At 39.2% G+C, this 24,092-nt stretch overlaps 1 protein-coding gene across 2 annotated transcripts in view; it reads right to left on the bottom strand.

The window, feature by feature from the left end:
- LOC134542275 (voltage-dependent L-type calcium channel subunit beta-2) overlaps nucleotides 1-24,092 on the bottom strand; it is a 271,740-nt gene that overhangs the window by 127,413 nt on the left and 120,235 nt on the right. For both annotated transcript variants that reach the window (XM_063386396.1, XM_063386399.1), the window contains exon 3: nucleotides 21,856-21,891. In XM_063386396.1, coding sequence (XP_063242466.1) covers nucleotides 21,856-21,891 — 36 coding nt within the window. The remainder of the gene's footprint in view (nucleotides 1-21,855; nucleotides 21,892-24,092) is intronic.

Genomic DNA, 24,092 nt, shown 5'->3' on the forward strand with positions numbered 1-24,092 from the left:
AGCTAATCGGAGGCAAAGAAATCCAATACGGCAGCAATGACGTCACAAATTCCAAATGATGGACCACAAACTATCCACAATCCACATTTGGAGCCTCTCTTTATACACTATTTACGGATCTTTGCATATGAAATATATATAGCTGTAATTAAAACTACAGTTCCGGAAAACAGTGGATCATGCAAGCCAGGATGGGGGAGACTGCAGTCTTTAAACTTTTTGCGACAGGGGTTGATTGTTTTCTTTATGACAAACCATTGCTCTGTATTGTGTTCCGCTACAGTATCCCAGGCGCAGGGGACAGTGTGAGGTAAGAGTGCGATCCAGCCCGGGAGACGCGGAGACGTGGCGGACGACGCTGCTGGCTGGAGGTGCGCGACTGTCGCCTGTCCGGCGCGTGCGGCGACCCCGCAGGAAAGTTCAAGGTCAGGGGAGGGGAGGAGGAGGTCTTGTGATCGGCGCCGGAGCGGGACATCTGTGGCGGGGTTTATGGACGAGTTCCCTCTCCGAGTCCTCTCAGAAAGAGAGAGAGAGAGAGAGAGAGAGAGAGAGAGAGAGAGAGAAAGAGATAGAGATAGAGAGAGATGTGGCTAACATTCCCGTGTCCCCCCCCCCAACACCCTCCAGCCCGGGTTCGTGTACACCGCATTAAAAATACGTACACGCCATAAATATATCGTGCAACCGTACATGCTCACCTTGAACGGGAAACAAACTTAAATACATAAAGGAACCAGTTATTTTAACGACTTTACACCGTAAAAAAACTGTCGGGGCCGCACCGATAGTTTTGTTACTGCCGGTGCGTGACCTTGAAGACGTACCAGCGACGCAGTACCTCCATTAGCACTTGCGCCCTTCTGGTCTCCTGCACGAGACTAGCTCCATGGACTCTGAGGTCCGGGTGGGTGGACTGTGATTTGTTTTTTTAATTATCAACCAACTTACTGGCATCATCCTGTTTACGTAGCTCTAGTCTGGAGCACGTGTTCTCCGGGATAACAGCCGACTGTCGCGCCTGCGACGGCCGATGAAGGAACACTTACACTAGTCCACGAGTGGATGGACTAGGGGCCGTGGTTGTACATGTAATAACGAATCTTCAAGCGAGCTGCTGGTGATATTAAAAAAATTAATCAAGGATTGCGGGTTAACAGTTGAGAGCTCTTTATCTGCTGTGACAGTCAGCTGTCATCCCTGCGACCACTAACTGTGTGGAGCCTGTTGGTCACATCCAGACTAGAGCTACGTAAACAGGATAATGTCAGTAAGTTGGTTAATAATTTGTAAGAAAATACTTCATTCGAATAATTGGTGGTAATACCACATTAAAATAAGGATGTTACTTCCAATTATTTTGTTGCAACAGTTTTTCTACAGCCACAAAATTTGCGGTGGTCATTGAACTTCGATCAATTAAACGTAGGTAATCCAGACGCTCAGCGCTAAATATGAAATACTTTCTATATTATTTACAATAAAAAATCTGTTCAGCCTCAACTTCAAAGACGTATACTAGCCTCAGGAAGCACTTTAAACCATAGGTAAGTCGAACAGAGGTTTTCAACTTATTTTGTATTTTGTCGCGATGAACCAGCATTCGAAGTCTGTCGGGCGAATTCAGACTCAGCGTGTATAGCGGGTTAGAAAACTAATTAATTTTTTTTCGTATTAAAGCTTTACTGATATATATATATATATATATATATATATATATAAAGATTACTTTCCTTACTTATATTTTGGTACTATACACTGCTGTTGTAATGTTCATACGGTTGTAGGTGTTTCAACTTCTGTTCACTGCTGGTCGAATGCTTCTTAACTTGCACACAAATAACATAAATAACTGCATATAAGCTGCAACATGTGTTGGTAGTACGGAAGTCGGCTACTTATGTCATACGGAAATTACTTGTGAAGTATCCGTTGCCCTTTGGTGGTTGGTTGTACTGCGGCAATTTGATGCCTTGTACTAGCGTGAATGCGTTAAATTAAATAATTTTTGGTTTGGTCCAAGAGCCGCGCAGGGAATGCCAGACAAGCTGCCAGCGGGAAGTCGCTATTGCCCCGACTCAGTGTCCTGTAGGATGAGCCAAACAACCATCGTCCAATCACATGAAGAAAAAAAAACTATATACCTTCTGGTGGTTCAGGAAAATTAGCTGTGAAAAAGTGTCAACTTCGCGGCTGTTAGGAAACAAACAAAAGACCGAGGGATGTTGTACTTCAGAGATCTAGCGTTATTTTTCGTTGAATAATAATCTGAGTGCACTCTAGAATGAAACATTATATTATCACAGCAACAGCTGTCTTGAACTCTCAATTAAGTTTTGGCATTTATCTGTAACGTTTCATCATGTAACTTTGGTCCAAATTTGCCGTAGTTTGTGTGCAAACATCTGTCGAGTTTCGTACGTAAATTCATACCCTCTATTTGGGTTTTAAAAACTACTTTAAAAATAACTGTCTTTGGCTGTTGGAGCAAAATACAACATACAGTGTTAATAAGTAAACCTAAATTACAAAACAAGTTGTAACGGCTGCAGGTAAATAACGCAAAAATAAGTTGAATACAAACATACGCCTTATGGCATACAGTGCTCCCCCAGAAGCTGGTACACGCCTCTAAAGTTGGACTCAACCACTGGTTTATGGAAAACAATAGAGAGTCTTTAAGATGTAACACTGATCGCCTGGATAATGTTTGATTGTAAAAAACTTATACAACCACGGCAAACATTATCGATGTCGTGCAATGATTTCATGGAAATAATTGGAGTTGACACAATTATTTTCCATACAATAATATGACGATGGGTTTTTACTTCCAGCTATTTCAAAGAAATGTGTTCCGCAACGAAATAAAACTTCTAAATTCAATCGAAAATTGGTGGAAAGAAGCAGCCCATCGCACTGAACTGTGTCTAGGCGGCAATATTGCCGTTGTCTACACTTTTGCAAGAATAACAAAAAGCTTGCAGAAAGTGTTTCCGCATCCAAACAACAGCATTTTGACATGTCCCAGTTACATGGTGCAGACAAGAAGTGGAAACATAATGTACAAATGGTCTCTTAAGGTCACTAACTTCCCGCCCACCTTGCAGTAAGTATTCGAATCCAGTGTTGTGGTGGAGGGCACAGTTTCGCTGTCGGTCGAGTAATAAGTCTCTAGAGCGTAAGGAGTTGGTCTACACGCACTATCCCATCAGGACGTTGGAATGTTTTAACTATCCGTAGACTAGTGTGAGGGCTGCAAATTTACGTCAGTTTCCCGCATCTGCAACTGATGTAAATAATCCTTATGCCATCGCTTCCAGAAGAATAAGTTAGCCTGTTGCAAAATATTTCACCGGCACAAGCGTTCTCTTAGGTACCGAGGTCATATCCTTCTCAGGAAATATTTTTGGAGGTCACAAAGTGAAGAAGTGACTCACTGTCAGCGATGTGACGTCACATGGGTCGGTCGACAGTGGGGTCAGCGCGCGTAAAAATAAACTTTTGTGAGGAATGTATGAAACTCTCCATACGTCAGCAGCTGACTGCCAATCTACTCACTTACACCTGGCCCCGCCTCCCACAGACGTCCAGGGGTGCGCCTGGTGGAATGGCGCACAGTCGCCGAAGATGTCTGTGCAGAGACGAGTCGTGCATAAAATTTCCGAAATGCAGCTAGAAAGGCTTCAGTGGATAAATCGGAAACCAACTCACACCCCTAAACAAATAGACTCGCGAAATGTCAGCTTTTTTCGAGCCCGAGCCGTTGTTGGGGCATAGTCATCTGTGTTTTATTACTGGGCTTGGCCCGACACGGAAGCAGTTCACACACCTGTGAAGTTGCTGCCTGATGATAGTCTTGCCATTCACAACCCGAAAGTCTTGCTGCAGGACAGAAAGCAAATTTTGAGGAACTGGATGCAGCAAGTTCGCTCATGTAGCTGGTCTACGATCATTTCTGTCAAGCGACACATTTTTTGGAAAGTAGATGTAATTTTTTGACCGTGTGACAGACATGAGGACAAGAGCCTACCTCCTGCTCTGAGAATACAGTTTGAACCCGTTGATGGGTTCAGTTTCTTCTAGGAGTTTGGGCATTGCCTCTTTCTATCAGCCAAGAGTGCAGTAGCGAACTCAACACTCTAGATCCTTCTGACCCGCACCTGGCGTGCTGCTTGGAGCTCGCTTACCTGAAGGGCACCACTCCTTTGCTCCTTGTGAGAACGGCCAATATTGATGAAGTGCATACAGTAGGCTGTTATCTGCTTGATCTTCGATAGAGGAGACAACCATGGAACACGATCGAGTCGCCTAGTGTGAGTGTGTCAACAAAGGGCTCAGCAGGCTGACTACTCTGTTCCAATCAAGCTGTGACATTACTTCTGAAAGAGGCGTCAGCCGGTCTGGTGATGAATCACATAATGACGCAGTATTTGGATATAGTAGTCAGGCTCTTTCGACTGTGTTATTTATCATTTTTTGCGGGGCTTGCAGTGATACATATTCGAAACTGAATTTCAGAAGATTGGGCACTTTGAAAGACTGCCCGTCCTTGCTCTAGGACCTGCTTTGAGCGCCCCTGGTGGTGACGAGGACAAGCACTCCAGGACGTAGAGCTGCGCTGCTTTTTGCAGCGTACGCCACAAAAGAAGGAGCGAAATGAAATAAATGACGTGATGTCGGTGTTGTGTTCTTGTGGGCCGCTCCTTGCCGGGTTTCATTTGAAAACTGGAAGTGCCCGGGCGGCCGGATAGGTGTTGTATGGACATGTTGGCAGCCCTGCCTCCCGCGCCTCTCAGCGCTGAGTAATGGCCGCGTGACAGGGCATTCTGCGCGCCAGGTCCACCAACATTGTTGCCTCACTTCGCAGTAATTAAGCGGTAGCGTCTCCTTAGGATCTCCGCATTAACACCTGGACTTACGTCTTGGTGCAGTAGCGATGCCCATCAAACTAAACAACGCAACAGCTTACTCCCAGAACACGCTGTACTTCATGCTTGACATCGAAGACGTACAACGAAGAAAACATCCACAGCTTCGTTTAGAGTTCCGTAAAAGTCATCCACTTGATAGAATGACAGTCCTCGAGCGAAATAGCCTAGAAACTTCAGTCTACTTAAATATTAATTGTCTGAAATCTACTCGCGGATGAGCTATGTTAAAACTTCACAGATAGCATGAACATGCGGAATGTAGTCAGTTCAATAGGTTTCGCAGGCTGTCAGGCTCTACCGAACTGGCGAGCCGCAGCACAGAACAACCAACCATGCAGAAGCGCAACTGGCAGGCGCTCTGATGCACGGAGGGCTGAAAAGATTTATGGTTGTAGCACGGTCACGTGTCAAATTGTTTGAATATTAGTCTATCATTTAAGAAATTCAGGGCTTTTATTCATATCTTCCTTCGGTAGATTACCATACCTATAAAACGTTTGCTACAATAGACAGTGTAGTATGGAAACTCATTCTTCCGTGGCTCTTGCGAGGCACTGAGGCCCAGAGGAGGGGTGTTGGAGCCGTGAAGAGCTGTGAAGAGCTGCCCCTCCCCCCAGCTGGAGTCGGTACCTCGGGCGGTATTTTTAATACTCCGGGGCACACGAATGTTACGAGGTCTCGCTCCATGAAGCGTGATCTCAAGTGAGAGAAGGGGTTAGGAACAGTCGCGGAGGGCAAGATGAGTGCGAAGGCGGGCTTACAGCACGTGGTGCGAAGTGAAGAATGCAGAGTAGTAATAAGTGCACAGCTGCGGGTCACCCTCAACGACTGTCCTGGGCTCGGAACTGACTCCACGAACAAACTGGAGGAATACGCTTTTCAGCGTTTTGGCATACTCGAGCCGATACTAGTGGCTCAAAGAAATACCATAAGGAGTTGTTCAACCAAAAAATACGACTTCAGAAGAAGTAAACTCCACCGACCGCCTTTGGTCTTCCAGCGGAGAGGTTCAAGTCTGTCGCCGTGTTGTTGCTGACATGAGGCTCTTCTGTCGGACAGCCGGGTGCGACCAGTGTTCCTGTTCGCCCTCGTCTCGCCGTAGCGCAGGCCCGGACTTATCTGCCAACCAGGACGGAGTCCGTCCAAGCCGAAAGCGCTTCAATCGCTAAACTTTCAGTTTGGTGGAGAAAAAAAAAACACAAGGGCGTATGTTGGAAAAAATATTACATGTTATGCAGAACAGGGTATTCAGACATACCGGTTAAAAATTTATTTATATATATACACACAGAATATTTTTTTCGTGGCTAAACTCAATTTTTTCATATATTGACTGAAGCCTTAAATGTGTGAATTGATTCAATTACAATCATTCAAAATAATCTTAACTTTGAACATGACAGGACCACTGATCCGATCCAATCCTGTTGCGAGGGTCTCAAGGAACACCTCTGTGCAACGATACACTTCTCCGTCTGTCGTGCTCTATTTATTACCTGTCCCGTTACTTCAGATCTGATGTGTTTTAACTTAGTAAAGTTCGTTCGGTGTTGTTTTGTGTTTATGGTACCCAATAAAGTCATAATCTGCTCTCATGATTGAAGCCAAATTGCGGTTTTCAAGTCCCTTTCTACGATTGATTCTACTTCTTAGTTATTTTCTTCCCATTTAGTGCAAAATATTTTACCTGTGCTTTGTATTGTCTTTAAATTTCTTTCGGAATGAAAAATGTTCGGAAATTAAAAATGAGTAGCATTGTCAGTCCCATTACATTTAACTGACAGTAAAGCATTGGATTGAAGTAAATTATTACGTGTTACAACTGGTAGTTCGCTCCGAACTGAGATCTCTAGATGCTGCGTTTTTAGTGTAGGTCAGTACCTAGGCTTGCTTACGTGTTATCAGAACTCCTGTTTATGTTTGTCCATGAAACCGTCTGTCATACGTGATTTTCCCAAAATGTCGAAGTAATAACCTAAACAAGGATATAGATACCAATTGCTTATTATCATACGATCTAACGGCCAACACTGGTTAATAAGTTTTCAGGCCGCCCTAGGCTTATAAAAGTAGGTACGTTGTCTCTGATACGGCCTAACGGCTCGTAAACCATTCAATGAAACCGTTTGAAGTACAATAATACCACTCTAATATTAAAAATGTAATCGAAAACCCAACAACTAAATAATATGAAACGTAGATAATAATAAAATTTTTTTTTCAACGTTAAGGCAACAAATACATTTTTACAGAAACAGTAGATATCATTCAGCTAATTTTAATTGCTTGTTATATTCTTTAGTTCACTTTAAGGGAAGCAGTAACATGATCTCTATAGATTATATCTTCTTTGGATTCCAACAAAAATATATATAAAACAAAAAAGTAATAAATATAATATACATTTGTGCCTGATTTTTTCAAACCGTTAATTAAGCAACATTAAGTTATTTATTACATATCTTAATAGGGAGGTTTTTTTTTTTTTTTTTTTTTTTTTTTTTTTTTTTTTGAAATACATTGGGCGAAGGCTATGTATTACACTGCTGACTGATCGACAATTTATATTTTAGGCATTTCTTGTTTTTTCCCGTAAGCCAGTGAAGTAACCAGTCAGGTTGAAGAAGCGTGGGCGACACCTCTCACCGGCCAAACAAGCGACGCTTGCAAAAGTAACCGTGACTGTACGCCTCTCCCATATTTCGTCCGGGACATCCCCTATGCCGTCACGCACTGCAGGATGGGCTGGGATTGCCGGGGAGAGCGGAGAGCCGGGAGATATGGGACACAGTTCCTGGCAGCAGGAGGCGGTACTGCGTCCGAGACACTGCACTCTCGTGCGAGAGTCGCTTCAAACAGGAACAAGTCCTCGTGCAAGGCTCGGCGTGTAGTGCGTCATTAGCTTCATTGCTACACCTCGAAGCCAACACTTCGTGACTTCCAAAATTCAGATCCGTGCGGTTTCTTTGTTGTAGTTTTTATTCCCTGGATCTGTGAATGTCCTCTTTTTTTGTCGACTGAGAACAAGTAGTGTTTAAACCAAATGTGTGTATATTTGGCAGAAATAATCAATCTTGGGCATCTGCATCGCCTGCATTGAAATGTAGTGAGATTCCAGCTTCGAAGAAACAGAAACAAGATATCATACTACAGGAAAAAAATAATGACAACTTTATTAAGGTGAGTCATGCATGATTTGATCATCCTACAGAATTATCTAATGGGTTATCTGTTACTCGCGTCTAGTGCGACATCGATTTGAGAACCTTAGTAAATCCATCAGTTCACTTTTGTGCAGAATTCCCTGACCTCCTTAAAGCACGCAGTCATGGAAATGAAACCAATAAACGTAACCGTGCCTTCCACGATTTTTTTTTTGGGAAAGTAGTCCGTAACACTATCTGTATCGTTGCAATGTTATTAAGTTCGCTTAGTCTTCAACTGACTAGCGGGTGATTTCCAAGAGCACATTTATATTGTGAGGAGATTACTTCATATTTAAACAAAGCCAAACAAATTCCAACCATGTGACAGTTTCACCCTGCGATGGCAGCTAAGACTACCATACTGGAAAACTACCATAATGACAGTATTCCGCCTGGCCTCTTCGAAAAAGGCGGAAAAGTAACATAACGAAAACTGACATAAGTTAAAAGGACGAGACGAAATTCTGCTATATTTTCTTATACACTCCATGGAAGGAGTACAGCGGCATTGCTGTCGAAGTAGTGTATAGAATACTCGGTAGGTAGCACTCTCAAACCTATAGCTGTTTCTCAGATTCACTTTAAAGCTTACAGATAGCGCTTCTGACGGTGATAGTTGCAATAAAAAATTACCTCCAGATCGCGGACGAGAGGAAAGAAATATTTCCAAAAATGTATTATAGGAAGCAGCACTGTATTCTTATTACGACAATTGAAAAATAATGCATATGTTAGTTTTCCATTATGACACTTTATCTCCCGTTTTAACGGAGGCGACGGAAAAGTACCATAATGGAAAACTGCCGTAACTTAAAACGGACAAAGGGGTATTCTGCCAAAATTTCTTATAAATTCTACGGAATGAGGAAAACAGCCTTACTCGTAAAAACTTAATGTAACTAGCTTCATATAATTTACATTTTGGCACACTGGTATAATCGAAATAATTGTAGATCATTATTTAATGAGTGCAAATCCAACGCAAATATTCAAGGGTTTTCTTATGTAATGTTTTCATTATTAGGGTGATAGAACACAAAAAAAGTTATTAATGTCCATATTAAATTATTTAAAGTATACAAAATGTATTTTTAAGATGCTGAAATGCGAGGAAATAATTTTTGTGTAGTGTAGAAGGCACAGGTCAAGTAGCACAGGCGCTCTAGGGGAGACATAGGCTCGTTGGCTTTGCACATGCTTGCAGTCTTTCAAAAATAAACTCTGCTAAAATTTAAGTAGTTTTTCTATTCTGCTCCTTTAAAACTGTCAGATCAAATTGAAATTAAATTTTTTGTGCCTTACAACACTTATAAACGAATTATGACACATACATTTAAAAAAATGAATAACAACCATAAACACATTAAAACAAGTCATACACTGATACATATAAATAACTTTACGACAAAACACGAAACAACACAACACACATATAGATAAAGATTGATAAAGTTCATATTAACTACTTGGTGTACACAAAAATCTTAAACAGAAACTAAAATGGTGTTTACAAAATATATTTGTAGATTATAATTTTTTAAATAACTCGTGGCTTAAGTTTGTACCAATGAATGTTTCTAGATTATTCAAAAAGAGTTATAATTTTTTACACATTTTATAGTTACTAATGATTTAAAATTTTTACTAATTATATAATTGCAAGTTTTTAATCAAAACCTAGATATTATGTCTGAAGCATCAACAATGGTAATAAAATGTAATAATAAAAAGTGTATCACTGTTGGAACGTCTAATAAACAGAAAATGCAAGTTAAATTTATATAGTAATGTAGCATATTTAAAAGGAATATAAAAGCCTTAAATATTAATTTAAGAATTTTTTTTCTGCATACTCTCAATTCTATTACTACTAAAAATAGTTATTTAATTCCAAATTACAACACAATATTCTACTTTATAGCTAATAAATTTAAAGAACAATTACAGTGTACAATCAGGTACTGATGCAGAGAAAGTTATAAATTTAATAAGACCTAAGATATTTATATGCAACTAATAGTATTATCTGCATGTTGGTGAAAAAAGCTTGGCATCCAATATAACTCGAAGGTATTAAATGTCATTACTTTTTACTAAAGGTTATACAATAAAATATATCGTAATTCAGAGACGTTTGTTAACTTGAAAATCAGATCTGGACAGCTAAAATATCTTGCTGAAGAGTTTCACAAACATATTTCCCAATTATATATTTTTTCATCAGCATCTTTTCTTGATCAATTCTGATTACAGTTTAAATATCATTTATTAAATATTAAAGAGTAGTTGAGATGAACTACTAATTTGCAGAACACCTAATACCATGAAATTGCATTTGAAATTTGACTGAAAAGCGTATATTTGTAAGATAATTTATATATATATATACATACATATACCACGCATTGCTTGACGAGGCCTAAAATTTATAATTTTTTAATCATAAGATTGTGTTGGAAAGTATCAAAGGTTTTGCTCATGTTGAAATAAATAGAATATTTTATTTATGTCTGGATGTTATACTGGTACACACAAACATATATATAATACGTATATATATATTTTTTCCTCGAAAAGTCCTAAAATATTACATAGCAAAGATATTGGTCAATAGTTTGTGACTAAAATTTAACTGTCAATAATACTTCAAGAAAATATATACCGATAAATGGTTGAACACACAACATCGGTATACAACAACTCACTGACTGATACACACTTAATTAAAATATTTTATGTACAAAAGCCAATTTTTTAATGTTGAAATGATAATGCTACAGTTACTTAAAACTAAAACGCTACAAAGCTACAAAAAATAATTTTGCAAAACTCCGTTCCCCCGGAGAAACCCCCGGAATGGCCACCGCATGGGGAGCCCAAGAAAAGAACCGGGCTCCCCATTTGGAAGCCACCTGGAAGGTTTTTTTTTCTGTTCCACCCACCGTTTCTTTGGTAGCCCGACTTGTTACAAGGGATTGTATTCCTACCAGAGAAAATGCCACCATTGTGTCTGGGCAATCCGCCTTGGAGGAGCCGGGGCGCGAACCCGGGTCCTACAAATCACAAGGCAGGCGCTCTACCCCAGAACCAGAGTGGTAGAGCGGATACTTGCAGTCTTCTTAACACTGACATGATGTTATTCCACGAGTTTACTGTGTTAATAACACGTGCAGTACTGAACACGTGTAGTAACATCTAACCTCGGTAACGAACAAATATATGTATTCTTATGTTCTTCGTTCAGCATGAATAGTGTAATTTCATAACAGTGAAATATAATTTGTATAACTAGTCTGGCAATTTTTTAGTTGATTTTCTGCATACAAACTTACAGTCTCGCTGTACAATAATATATAACTATAATCTAGTAAAAACAAAATATGTAAAGAGCTTGAACTGTCGATGGTAAAGTTATAATGAAATAAATGTTAGACATTAAAAGTGTGTGTATAGTTAAAATATGTGTGTGTTTACAAGCATGAAGTTATTGTATAAATATTTTATTTATTTGGTTTAAAGCCACAGAAAAATTAACATTTTATATCACTTTTGGCTTTCTTTTGTTTTACCGTGCGCAGCTAATACTGGAAAGCTATTTAAACAATTGTTTGCAAATAACTTTAAATATTGCAGGTACTGGGGCAACACAAAGCATAAATGGTAACACTTTTTTGTAGTGATAGTTATTTTCATGTAAATGTAAAAATTAACAAATATGTTAGTTTACATGAATATTTATGTTCCATTTAAAAAGAAAATGTACGGTGCACAACGGCAAACAGAATAACTCAACGATAAAACTTAACAGATAATAATTGAAAAAACAAAGTCTATACAGAGACGCTCAGGTGAACCCTGCGATGTGAACAAACAGTGACGACAACACAGATGAACACCTTAAGCAACAGTTGAGCGAAAAAACAGATATTTTGAAAACCACAACGATGATAGCGCAGACTAACACAGTAAATGATTTTTAAGAGAACATTTTCGACGTTTCGGGAAAGAGGCACAAACAAACTGAGGTTTGTCATGACGTACAGTTTAATGAGTAATGACATATGTCCGAAACTACATATTGAATTCATTTACCTATTATTTAAAATATTGTTTATCAGTTAAAATTTTATTTAATGAACTACACTTAATTTGTTGAAATTCACATAGATACTGACTTTCTTTAAACAGATTTGTATTTTGTTTGTTTTATGTGTATATTTGCTTACACTTCTGTTAACAAGACCCAGGTATTAGTGCAGAGAAGCTTACTCAAAAGAGGAACCTGTTTCTGTAACAATAAGTGTCAAGAGCGTAGTAGGGTTGCCAGATTTATTTAGACAAAGAATTTTATTAAAAAAAATTACAATGGCAGGAATTTCAAAAAGCACTTAAGGGATCGTCAACTTGGTTTAAAAATGTATTTTCAAGCATTATCTTTGTAAAAGAGTTTCCGGAGGAAGGACTGGCTTCTGCCCTCCACTTCCAAAAATAAATGTGTAAATAAAATCACATGAAGTTACTCGCACTAGTACACGATATACTCCAAACACGTGAATTAAAATTTTGGTGGCTGTATTTTTGAAAAAAAAAAACAGTACTTTTATTTATAATATTAGATGTCAATAATTTTTCAAGACATGTGATGATAGCCTACATGGAGTACTCTAGTCTGAAACTATGTAGTATTTGTACTTTTATGTATCTGTATTGTTATGCAATGATCGTACACTCACGCCTGTAGCATGGGACATCAATACAAGGCAATCTGAAGATGAGAACAGATACACTATCGAAGTTTATGGACCGAGTCGTAAGACACTAGATTCATATTCCAGAGAAAACAGGTTGAAATCCCGGCTGGCCTTGTCATGTCGTCTTATAGTCTTAAAATTAACAGCAAAACATATAGGTACCAGAACAGACGAAAAGATCTGTATCATCCTGCTTTAATATTTTACTAACTATACAGGCTTTGGCCTGAGACACACTTAAGAGTCTTTCCTACGTAGACCTCCCAAATAGGTACACTTAGTTTTAATTTTGATTAGGAAAAACATTCTGTTCAGTGTAGCTCACGACTCAGACGTGATAGCGCGGTGATTCATATGTTTGTGTATAGAGAACCTACAACACTGGATAGTACGTTCACACAAAAAAAATAATGTTGATATTATGCCTTCGATATATCATTTCGTATTTCACAGGCCAATTTTAAATAAAATTTTCGTCGAATATTAATTGAAATGAATAGTAAGCTACCATTTAGTGTCTGTTTTGAATTAAAAATTTTTGTACGTAGTCACTGTCTCGTTTTTATTGTTTTTATTTTAAACCATTACACTAAAAGCGACTCGTTGACATAGACTTTCACGCGAAACCAACGGCCGCGAGTCCCGATACAGCCCCACGGTTTTTTTTTTTGCTGATTCCTGAAATAGTTCTAGACAATTGATGGATGCTTCCTTACTGTAGGTCATGGCTTATTCCTTTCAAATTGTCGCTCTACTGTGGCGTTGTGTTTGGCCGTCTGCATTGACCTCGCTATTAATCTGTTCACGGAGAAGCAAGTATTTCAGAATAAGAAGAAATAAAATATCGGAAATAGGCTATTACTCTAGTAAACATACATAAAAATTATTTCAAGGCTTTCATAAATTAATATTATGAAATGTTTTCACTTAACCAGCTCATTTGAGTATTTCTAAATGATTTCGTATTCATTGAAGCAGTTAAAATATAGGCCTAATTTCACAACTACTTAATAAAACTTAAACAGCAAACGTGAATCGTTCTCAAGTAAAGTATAACAAATATTCCGTATTCACAGTTCTCAGGTTGGAAATGTTGTGATTGTTTTTAAACTATTATTAATGGCAATTGTTTTTCGTTAAATCTATATGTTAAAATACACTTATAGTGGTTTTTTCAGCACATGCTAAAAACATAATGCTGGAATCACAATATCGTGTGACAGCCCCGACACGACAAAAACACCACAGCCGCCGCCGCCGCCGATTCATCAAATTGCCATCAGGGGCAGTAAGCGCTGGCGAGGCCAGAAACCGAAGTTTCCATAACTCGCTAAGTGCATAGTAAATCAGGTGCACCCCACACTGGTGAAGAACCATTTGAATCGACGGCGGGGGTGCGTGTCTTGTGGGATAGGTTTGGCACACGGGCCTGTGTGTGCGCTGGTAGGTTGTGTAATGCTGTAAAAGTTACGTGTACCTAATTCGGCGGGGGAGTGAAGCTCCCCACCAGTTAGATCGGCTAACTGGCGTGATGTAATGTCGTGTTGGTGTGTCATTAATAATTAAGGTCGTAGTGAATTCAGCCCACGAAAATTGAACCCCAACAGCCCATCAGAAACATAATGCAGGTATTATGAAATTGAAATAATTCATGCTTAAGTTTATTTTACCGTTCTTTTCATAGAAATGACGCAAAATAAAATAAATTGAATTGACACCTCAGTACTATAGATGGCTATACACCTGATGGTGACAATATGTCTTGGCATTTTAAAAATAAGCAATATTTTGCTTATTTAACCGTTGGTTTTTCAGGGAATTGTGATTTTCAGTCACTAGATTGCATTTAATTTTAACAAGTGACCTGGAGTAAACATTAATTAGAATCACAAGACTTTGTATGCTGCTTATTTATACAAATTCTTTCTAAGATAATAGACATAACTTACTCATGTCGTTCGAGTATTAGGACTGTATGGTTGCGTTTTATCGTATGGTAGTTTTCCATTATGACACTTTTCCGTCGCCCCCTGGCGGAATTATTTCATTATGGTAATCTTCCAGTATGGCAGTCTTCCAGTATGGCAGTCTTCCGTCGCCAACTGTCAAAACAGGAGGAAAAGTGCCAAAATGGAAAACTACTATATTTTAATTTTTGCAGATCGTGGTTATAAGTATACAGTGTTGCTTTCTGCAACCCATTTTTTGAAACATTTGTTTCTATTAGTACGCGATATGTTGAGTTGATTTATGACTTTAACTACAGAAAGTCACCGTCAGAAGCGCTATATGTAACATTTTAAATTAACCTAAGAAACAGCTCGGGGGTTAACAGTGCTACCTAGCGACGTTTTCTATAGCCTACACTACTTTGAGAGAAAAGCAGCTGTACTCAATCCATGGAGTGTATAAGAAAATATGGCAGAATTCCGCCTAGCCCTTTGAACTTATGGCATCTTTCCGTTATGGTATTTTTCCGCCTTTTTCGAAGAGGCCAGCCGGAATACTGTCATTATGGTAGTTTTCCAGTATGGCAGTTTTCCGTCGCCCCATGTGAAGCACTCTCGAGACAGACGCACTGCGACCTCGCTCGACCAGCTCAGCTCCGGATAAGGAATACGACCCCTTCTACTTCACGCGAATAACTCTACTTACACTCTACAAATATAGAAGATCTTTATTTAATTCAATTTCTTTAACAAACGCCATTGCAGCTTTGCACTATTTGTCATGGAAATAATTCAGATCAGTCTGTGCTTGATGACGGGAACAGATGCCAGTTCCTGAAAAGTCACACCTGTCTTGTCATAGAAAACCTAACTGTGTTCGTCGGTGTTGTTGTGTTGTCCATAATACCTGTTTATCTTCATCGCTGTGTTCGTATATTTGCTGCGTTGTCCAGGTTTTGTTGTCTGCTTGCATTTACTGTTATTGTTGAAACTGTCTCGTCGTTGTTAGCCAACTGTGTTCGTCTATGGTGTTAATTTTTTTTCAGACCAAATTGCCTCCACGGAATTCTTGTTTTGTCTGATATTTAAGTCTGAATGTGTTTGTCTGTGCTGTCGTCACTGTGTTTTGTCCATAATACCTGTTTAGGTACATCGTTGGGTTTATCTGTTTGACATAGCTGATTTAGGCTTGTAGTCTGTGGCTTTATATTTGCATTTTTATTTACTAATTTTCGTTCTTGAATTGTTTCCATGAAAAAAAATTCAAAACTGCAATGGCGTATGTCCAAGTAATTGTATTAAATCGAAATTCCCCATTGCATAAATCATTTAAATAACGTATAAAAAAATCTTGCCTCGAATCTACACATAGTTAAAGATTTAATGAAGTTTTAAGAAACAGCTCATGCCCAGACTGAACATACACTAATTTAACGAAAGTATATTAGTCTGAGTATTCGTGTATTAATTCGAAAATATAAGATTTATTATAAGTGAAGTATAGTTGTACCGGCAGTGAAAACATGGAGGAATAAAGTACTAATTCGTGTGAATACGCTGTTAAATCATGTAATGAAATAAAGAGTTATTCTGATCGTGGATTTGAGCTGTGCGAAGCGTGATGGCTACCGCGCCCCAGTACATAGTGCTCGAAGCAAGACTGAATAATTTACGAAGAAACAGTCAGTGTTCGAAACAGAGAAAGTTGACTAAACAGGTTTGTTTCAGGCAGGTAGACTGTCATCTTGGATCCCGTAGCTTCGTCATTGTAGATTTTAAGAGATTATTTTACTAATATACGACCTTTCGAAGTGTTCATTGTAATGATTTGATAAATAAATCAAGTTGTCAAAAAATACTTATTGCATATGTGCGTGTTAATGTACTTAAAAAATCATAATTGTAGGTGGAACAAGTTTGCGAGACTATTGTGCCTTTTAGACTCATTTCCGACTTATATTTTTGTGTGGCACTTTACTAATGTATTGCAATATTCTAGCCATTGCGTAAGATAGAGAGACAACCGAAATATTTATGAAAGAGATACATGCACGCTCATACCTGCCTCACCAAAGCATTCGTCAGCAGTGACCGCAACAGAAATAACAACAGCAAGCCATAGCTTTGTGGCATAGGCGTGCGCAGGACTTCAGTATTGGTGGTGCCAGATTACACAACAGCCCTGTCATTCACGGACCCCGAGCCTAAAGCGGGGGGTTCGGGGGCCCTCCCCCGGAAAAATTTGGATTTGAAAGCGCAAAATGGTGCTATTTAAGGTGTTTCCGAAATAAAACATTAAATACACAGATGAAAAAATGTTAACATTTTTTATGACAAATTAAGTAAGATAAGTGCACCGGTACTCGTCACTGCTCCAATGGTCGTCACTAGCAAACTTCAAATGTAAATATTAGAGAAGTAGACGTTCTAGCTGAAATTACCACAAAATATTTTTCGGAACAAACACTATTTTCAATCAAAAAAAGTCCGTGCATAAAAAGTTCGTAGAGCAGTGAAGATAAATAGGGGAATTCCTATACTAAAACACTAAGGACGTAAGTGCACATTTTTACTTCTAATTCTGTAATTTTTCATGTTTATTCGTGATGTTTTGTGCTGAATGTGTTAGTTAAATGTTCTTGAAGAGGTGAAAGTGTTTATTAAAAAAAAAATTCGTTTTCTTTGTATGATTTAGTTAGGGTGACGAAAACTGGATCAATAAAAACCTTGTATTGCTAGTGTTCGTCATACCTGACGAGCACTGGTACATTTAATATTTTATTTAAAGTTGTGCTAAGTTACACCCTAGAGTTCTTAAATAATATTGGTTCTTTGTTGTTGATAGACAAAGTACATTATTATGATCAGATCCAGTAGTCGTCACCTATGACGACTTCCGATGCATGTGTATGACGACTTCTGGGTCGGAAATTACTTTACTTTATTGATTGCAGAAATTGTGTAGGCATTGTTGTTTACATTAATTTAGGGGTCATTCGATATATATTTTGATATTAATAAGTAAATTAAACATTGTAATGTGTCTCCTTCTTTAATTACAGGGCAAAATGCCAAAACGGAAAATACTGTTGTATGAAGAGTCAGCCATGGAAGCTGCTCTTAAAGATGTAGCGAATGGTATGAGTATAAAACGAGCAGCGGAAAAAAATAGTGTGCCAAGAAACACATTGTCCGATAAACACAAAGGCAAATCGCCCTTGGGTAGGAAGATGGGCCCTGATTCATTTTTAAATTTTACTTCTGATACCGCATAACATGCTATGTTATGTTGCAGCAACGAATCGAGTCGTATTGCATACGCGTACAGTATGACGTCGTGTAAATAATAATAAATATAATATAAACAATTAACAATATTTGATAACTAAACAGTTTTTGTTAACCAAGAAACAATTAAATCTCATTAGAGCGGCTTTATTATATCTCTTTTAAGATAAGAACAAAAAAAACGTGAAAATACGCGATAGTGAAAAACAAAAACATACATATTTCTAATTTGTAAAAAAATACTTTGTTACGTTGTTTCTGTTCCAATCTCAAACTTTGTCTACACACATAATACCTTTAATAAACAGTAAAAAAACTTAGACGAGGAATTTCCAAATTATACTTTACTTAATAAACAAACATCGTTCTTTGTAACGTAAATTCATCGAATATGCGCGAGCATGCGTAAAATATACGAGAAATGTGAGTAACAAAATGCAGCCGTGTGTAACGTTTCGTTACTCGTTACTAGACGGCGCACACGTTACTCAGTACCGAATACATACGGTTTGCTACAGATCTATAATATTTTCATGTTAGTTGTGCTGTAAGTAAATTCAAAATTTAATGAGGATTATTCATTATATTACTAAACGATCTTTATGAATTGCCATTTTGATGTTTAAAATATAGTACCAAATAAAATTTGAAGCCCAAATAGTACAATACTATCATTCTGGATCCATGAATTAAAACTAATGCAGCCGAAATCGCACATGACGACTACTGGCACAAACATGTGACGAACACTGGCAAACACGAAAATTTGCATGACGACTACCACTGGCTCGAAATCACACTTTTTTCAAAATTATAAATCTACAAAAATAATTTGTTTTTATCGAAGAGTGTTGGATAGCATTGTAGAGTAAAGTTTGAGGTTAAAAACAAACATGTAGGGGCAGTAATACACCTACGAGGTTATGTATACAATTTTTTTTTCTAAAACTCTTCTTAGCATGACGACTACTGGTACATTTACCTTATGGCTTTGAACGTTATAATCACCAGGAAAACTACTAAACTATTTACAGTTTTAAGCTTTGTTGAGCCATTAAGTAAATTGCACAAATTGTTTGCACGGAATTCATGCTGGTGGCTTTGAAAAACCGTACTTACATGTTTTCTGAAGACGCCAAATAAATGCTATAAAAAAATTCTCAAATGTTAAGTTTTAAAATCAACAAATCAAGGGAGTTTTTGTAACATACCTTAAATATGTACAATATTAAAATAATCAAAATACACAAATAAGAGTGGGCAAAAGTTTTAACTTTTGGAATACAACAAAAATATTTTGTCGGCTACTGCATATAAGTCATCGAGAAAGCCTATCCTTTTAACTAACTAAACTCTCTCTCTTTTTTTGAATATACCCTGGCGGACGGCGGCGAGTGGAGTGAACAGTGGACACCGAGCGCGCATTCTATGTAATTCGAGGAGAACTATGAGAAGTATTTACATTTCAGAAGTTTCGTAGCCGCGGCCATAGGCGTGCCCAGACATTTCCATTAGGGGGGGCCCTGCTAAATTTTTAAATCAGAAGCTGGATTTAGAATGTTAAATAGCCTAAATACATTCACTCATTGCCGTGTTTATATTTTTGTGCAGTATCAACGAGATATGTTTACTAGTTAATATTTATATCCGTATAATTTTAACAATCTTGAAAATATGTTTTTTTTCCATAGATAATATTTAAAGGGTACTTACACATTTTTCCCCCTCGAATTTTTCAATAGCTTGGTCCAGATATACCTTGAAATGAACTTCTTTTTAGTGAATGCAAACACAGCAATTCAGACAACAGAACTTTAACAAACCTCTTTTTTTTTTTTTTTTTTTTTGCTTGGCCATGACCTCGTGTTTTAAATAAACTAAGGCTGCTGTATTTCCAGCACGATAAAATGTTTAAAAATAATGTTAATTAGCACGCTGCGATACTGAAAAACAGTTTGAGTGTCACACTGCCAGGAATATACGAATATTAACGAACGCATTAGAGAAAATGCCGATCTGAGTGATTACATTAGGGGGGGCCATGGCCCACCTGGCCCCCCCTGTAGGCACGCCTATGGCCGCGGCCCGCGTGTACAACACAAGTAATTGCAACTGGCTTGTTGCCGTGTGTATAGTTGGTTCGATTGATAATTGATATACTGATAGTGTTATGAGCACATATCTGTAACTCGACACGATTGGAAAACATTTTTTTTTTTGGAAATAATACGGATATTTGTAAGTATGTATTATTTCTGCTTGTAAAAAACAAAATAACGTTAACCCTAATGGTGGTGCCAAGGCACCTGTGGCACCTACCGTGCGCACGCCTATGCTTTGTGGCCAATAAGTAAGGCCTCACTGTACTCCTGCACTTATGTACTGCCCCTGAATTGCGTGCTGACTTCATGTACTGCCCCTGAAGTTCGTGCTGACTTCCACTTATATATATATATATATATAAATATATATATATAATCTACAATTGCACACTGCCCTCGGCAAAGAAACTGACTGCACTGTGTACAGCGGTGGCCATAAGTGTTTGCTCAACAAACCCGTTTGCTATCGACTAGCAGTTTAAAGAGGCAGTCACGTAACATTTTAACCGCAAACAATCTAAAAACCAATCAACGCGAAAAGAAGAAAATAACGTAATGTATATTATGCGGGTGAATTCGCAGGATCGGTGACTTCAAGCTAGTCTTCATGACCGGTGTGACGACATATCGTCGCCTGAGAATTGGAGTGTTCTATGTCCATTGAAGTCGGAACTGAGATATAAGCATTTGAAAGTTCAAAACACTATGAATATCATGACATAGAACAAAATAATATTGGTCTTAAATTAAGAACAAACATTTTTATGTGCGTAGACGTGTGTGGATATGGTACAAATGAATACTAATATTAATTTCTTGTCCATAGCATAAAAAACCTAAAAAGTGGACATAGAACACTCCAATACTCAGGCAGCGATATAGCTAGAGACTAGAAAAATTCGCGAATTCATTTCGCGATAGGCTAAAATACAAATAGTTATACGTCAGTGCTGCATCTGCTATTGGCTCACAACTCACCTGGAGGACTCTCGACCAATGAGAAACACCCGACCAAAGCTTTATCGAATCACAGGCTGCTACGTTGGGACGTCTCACAAGACAGCAGCCAATGAGTGGGTGACATTTGACCGAGTGTACGTAAAACTATGGAGTTCATCCTGGAGGTCATTGAATCAGCGAATTTTTCCGGTCCCTACATATAGCCATAGGTCGGAGGTGTCTGCCGAGACCGCTCACTGGCCCAACCCCGCGGGGTCGCTTCAGTGGTTTGAAGCACAGCGCGATGCCGGCATGTCCCTGGCCGAAGGTACGGGATCCAAGATGGCGGGGTCTGGCTGGGCGGCCAGGTCTCACTCCTGGGCCATGTCTTCTGGAGCGATGCTGGGCCTTGCGCGGACCCAGTTGTGCGACTCTGACATGTTTGGTTTTATTTTTGACATTGCAAGTCACCGCGAAGTGAAGAAACGTGACTGACGTGCGGTATAAAGTCGCCAGGACAACGTGTCAGCCAATCAGAGCGGAGTGGACAGTGTGCCAGTGGCGTGGCGGCAGGGGTGAGACCTCGCCGACTGGCGGACAGCTGGACAGCTGGACAGCTACAGAGAGACGGCGAGCACGAGACACACACCTGGACGAGCGGGCGTTGAGGGCGCATTGCGTCTCCTTACCTTTGACGAAATGAGCGTCAAAGTGGGCGACGACTCCTGCAACAGACAAGCACAACACTCAACCCGGTGAAGGCTTCTTATTTGTACATGAACTCTGTGAAAGGACAGATAATTTATCAAGCAGATTATACCAATATATGATTTTCTTCTAACAATTGGTCTCCACTATTTTAAACTGCTAACAAAGACCTAACAAAAACCAAAGTTAAATTATATGATAATTTCCATTTTTCTAAGTTTAAGTAAAATTAAGTATATTAGATTCTTTGCAGGAATTGTGGTGTAACTAAGCTTTAATAATTCATGAATGTACTTAAATAAGTTAAATCTGTAGTAAATATAATGTTAAATGTTTTTCGTGTCGTGTTTGTTTTCTTAAATGGGACAAAAATAGTTCTTGTCTTAGAAACAAAGATCACAAAATTGTGTATTAACACGCTGAACTGAGATTGGTACTATCTGCATAATGTTTTACTTAGATATAATTCAGTATGTTCTGCAGTACGGTATGTTGACTTGCAGAGGAATAAGCAAAACTCCAATTGAACCACTTATTAACATACAAAATCTCGTTTAAGTTTAATTTTCAAGGCAAACATTTACGTTGTAACCCGGAGTTGCCGCGGATTCTTCACGGCTCGAGTCCTGTGCGTGAGGCTCCAGCTAACACGATTATCATAAACGCTGCGGGGAGGATTGCGATCATTAGTCACGCTGCGAATCCTTTTTACAACAAATCGTTTTGTCACCCGCATGTGTTGTTTCCTTTGAGTCCACGCAGGTCCGTTCTCAATTCGAGAGCGGAGGAATCGTAAAACGGCCTCGTATTTTGCATTTCTTTGGTCACGTATTCGGGCATTGTCGGCATTGTCTCCCGGCAGGCGAGTGCCGCACGCAGGCCCGTGCTTGCTCTGCAGGGTCTACAGGCGCGGGTTGCGGTCACGTGACAGCTGTGTCGCCACGGGCGTGCGACTCTCTGTCTCAGCTTTAAATATATATACTGTATAGAAGTCGCGAGTGGATAGGATTTACTCTACGTTTTTCAGAAGCGTATGATGAGCAGCTTGGGAACTTCACCGCTGCAGTGCGCTGCCGTAACGCCCTGTATCGTCTTAGGTTGTTATTTACACGTTAGAGCGCAGCGCTGTCGCCCGCTGTCATTCCCCGCACCCCTCATCCATCATTCACTGCAGCTCAACGTCGTTCAACGGGAGGGGGAAGGGGTGTTTGAAGAGTTCGACACTTGTCCGCTAGGGACCACCACAAGTCGATGCCCTAGAGATGGTGGCGATTGCGGCGGTGAATTAACCAACTACCTCAAAACCGTATTAGAAATTTTAACCTGGGCTGGCGACTTCTATACAGTATATATATATTCAAAGGTCGGGCCAAGGTCGCTGTGCGCTGCGGGCCGCCAGTGCCTGGACCTCGGCTCTCCCGGCGCTCACCAGCTCGGCATCAGCCTCGGAGACTGGTGCTCGCAAGGGCGGGTCCTTACGTGCCGACAGCCAGTGGCGTAGCCAGGATTTGTGTATGGGGGGTGTTAAGAAGCATGCCCCACCCCCACCCGGTATTACAGCGGGGGTTCCGGGGGTCCTCCCCCGGGGAAATTTGGATTTTAAGGTGTAAAATAGTGCTATTTTAGCAGTTTTCGGTTCTTAAATTTGAATATTGTAATGGTAAAAATGTTATTAATTTTAATATGAAATTTGTTTGAGTGATGAATAAGAATTTAATTAATGATTTGGTGCTAAGGGTGGGGGGGGGGTTGAACCCCTAACCCCCCCTCCCCCTGGCTGCGCCCCTGCCGACAGCGACACCTGCTGTGCTGATGCCACAGTTGTCACCAGAACTTCTATCGAAATGTTTAAAAATAATTCTTTAAACAGTTACTATCTTGGAAAGATTTGTGCAATGGGAGTGCATGACTTGATGTAAGCTTTCGGACATACGCCATTGCTAAGCACATGTGTATGTCTGTAGAAGAAAACTACAAAAAAAAACACAAATGACAAAAACACAAATTAAGGAAAAATTGCTGTTGTCAACAGGACATATACACCACATAATGTTCCATGACAGGAATATGGTCAACAAACAAAGAAAAAACAAAGAAAAATGGACTAAGAGAACGAACAGCACAAAAATACCGAACAAAAAAAAAATAATCTGCACAATAGTTGAAACGAGAAAAAAACACAGGAAAATGAAAAGACGAAACAAACATAATAGTTTTC

Source organism: Bacillus rossius, assembly GCF_032445375.1.
Source record: "Bacillus rossius redtenbacheri isolate Brsri chromosome 4 unlocalized genomic scaffold, Brsri_v3 Brsri_v3_scf4_2, whole genome shotgun sequence".
Classification (NCBI taxonomy): domain Eukaryota; kingdom Metazoa; phylum Arthropoda; class Insecta; order Phasmatodea; family Bacillidae; genus Bacillus; species Bacillus rossius.